Source organism: Bos taurus, chromosome 10 (genome assembly GCF_002263795.3).
Source record: "Bos taurus isolate L1 Dominette 01449 registration number 42190680 breed Hereford chromosome 10, ARS-UCD2.0, whole genome shotgun sequence".
In the NCBI taxonomy this organism is placed as follows: domain Eukaryota; kingdom Metazoa; phylum Chordata; class Mammalia; order Artiodactyla; family Bovidae; genus Bos; species Bos taurus.
This window is the reverse complement of record NC_037337.1, coordinates 64117781-64119679: the sequence shown is the minus strand read 5'-3', so window position 1 is coordinate 64119679 and position 1899 is coordinate 64117781. Positions and strand designations below refer to the sequence as shown.

General features: G+C 40.6%; 1 protein-coding gene across 1 annotated transcript; it reads left to right on the top strand.

Annotated features, from left to right (window-relative positions):
- The first annotated feature begins 459 nt into the window (after positions 1-459).
- On the top strand, positions 460-1221 carry LOC132346307 (histone H2A.N-like). Its single transcript, XM_059890723.1, has one exon. It carries the CDS (start codon positions 460-462, stop codon positions 892-894), a length of 435 nt encoding a protein of 144 aa, XP_059746706.1. The 3' UTR covers positions 895-1221.
- The last annotated feature ends 678 nt before the right edge of the window (positions 1222-1899 follow it).

Here is a 1899-nt window from a genome sequence, read left to right as displayed (position 1 = left end):
GTCTCCCTAGAGTCTAGCCTCAACATTAGAGCTAACATCTTTCAAAAATATTGTCCGTTCATATCACTGTCTTGATTAAAATCCTTCAAGAATTTCTAACCCATTCCAAATAAAAATCATGTCTTTATGTGCATGTACATACTTAATGCTTAGTTGCTCAGTCATGTCTCACTCTTTGTGACCCTATGGACTGTAGCCCCCCAGGCTCTTCTGTCCATGGGATTCTCTAAGCAAGAATACTGGAGTAGTTGCCATTTCCTATTCAAGGTGATTTTTCTGACCCAGGGGTCGAACCCAGGTCTCCTGAATTGTAGTTGGATTCTTTACCCTCTGAGCCACCAGGGAGGCCCGAATGTCTTTACAATGACCTTCAAAACCCTATGTGATCTTGCCCCCTATTAAAAGAGGTAACAAGACAGCCAGTGGTCTGAGCTACCAGCATCAGGATAAGCCTTCCACATGCACTTCATTTGCTTACATGGCCTACAGTTCCCTAAGAGGAAGCTCACAATTTATATCCCAGCCAAAGAGAAGGATGAGTGGGTCTGCTCTGCCACTGGGAAGAAGAGGAGGAAGAAGAAGGAGGCATATTTTAATTACATGGAGAAACTCTTAAAACAAGTCCACCCAGACTTCAGTGGGTGCTCCTGGATCTTGGATGCCCTAAGAGTGCTGGAGGATTGGCAGCTGGAATGGGTTAGCCTGGAAGCGGTCAGATTGTCCTTCTACAACCACAGAAGAACCATCACCACCAAAGAGATCCTCAAAGCAGTGAAGCAGAGATGCTCTCAGAAGAGCTTGGGAATAAATGAAGTGGATCTCCATGGCTCTGTTGTTGAAATGATTGCACTTGTCCAAAAACAAAAAATTGGGTCTTTTGGAGGGTTGAGTTGAAAGACAAAGTGTCTGAAAAGTACCCACTGAAGCAGGGGTCTTGGTATGACACACTTGGTCTTTGATCTTGTGTTTTTAGCCCCTGATTTAAGCTGTGGAAAATAAATAAATAAAGGAAAGGCACTTGCAAAAAAAAAAAAAAAAGGTAACAATAAAAAATTATCTTTTACTGTTCCCTATACTTAGGTCAATTCCTAGGCTCCTAGCCCCCAGACCTGCATAACTCTTTCCTTTTTCTCCTTCCTGTTGCCTTTATAGTAAAGCTATCTCTTACCATGTGCTTCCCATTTCAGATACAGCTTAGGGAATAAATAACATCTCTTATCACACCAGCTGAAGCCCACCCTCCTCCAACTAGCAATTCTCCTTCCAGGTTTCATATATCCATATAACTTTTATCACCTTCTAATACAACACATAATAACACATCTGTTTTTTATTTGGCCTTGCCTAGCAGTAGTAGCAGAAGCTCCCTGAAGGCAGAGATTTGGTTAATTTTGTTAACAAATGACTCCACAGCTCTTAGAACCACACTCAAGCATAGTAGGCACTTGGTATTTGCTGAATTATTAGGGGAGAAAACTTTAAAGCATATGACGGACTTTAGGAGGTGAATTTTTTTCAACCTTGTCAAAATAAATTTTTTGTAAAACTTCAAAGGAAATTTTACTTAAACTTGAAGGAGAAAGAAAGATATAGATTAACAGAGAAAATACAAGCAACATACAAACAGTTGGTTAGTACAAAGAAGGTCTTTGAAATGATGGATGCCTAAGACCAGGTACACTTTTCAATTCAATTTTCACCATATTTGGAAATATGGGGCCTAGAAAGTCCCGCTTCTCAGGTTGTAAGAGACGCTCACTTTAGCTTTTGCCTTCTCTTTTACAGTGAAGAGTTGGGGCAGAAATTGGCAATAGAAATGCTGCTTCCCTTAAAAATACCAAAAAGCCTTCCACACCCTGTGAGTAGAATACAATTTCCAACCACCTGAGTTTACAGTTA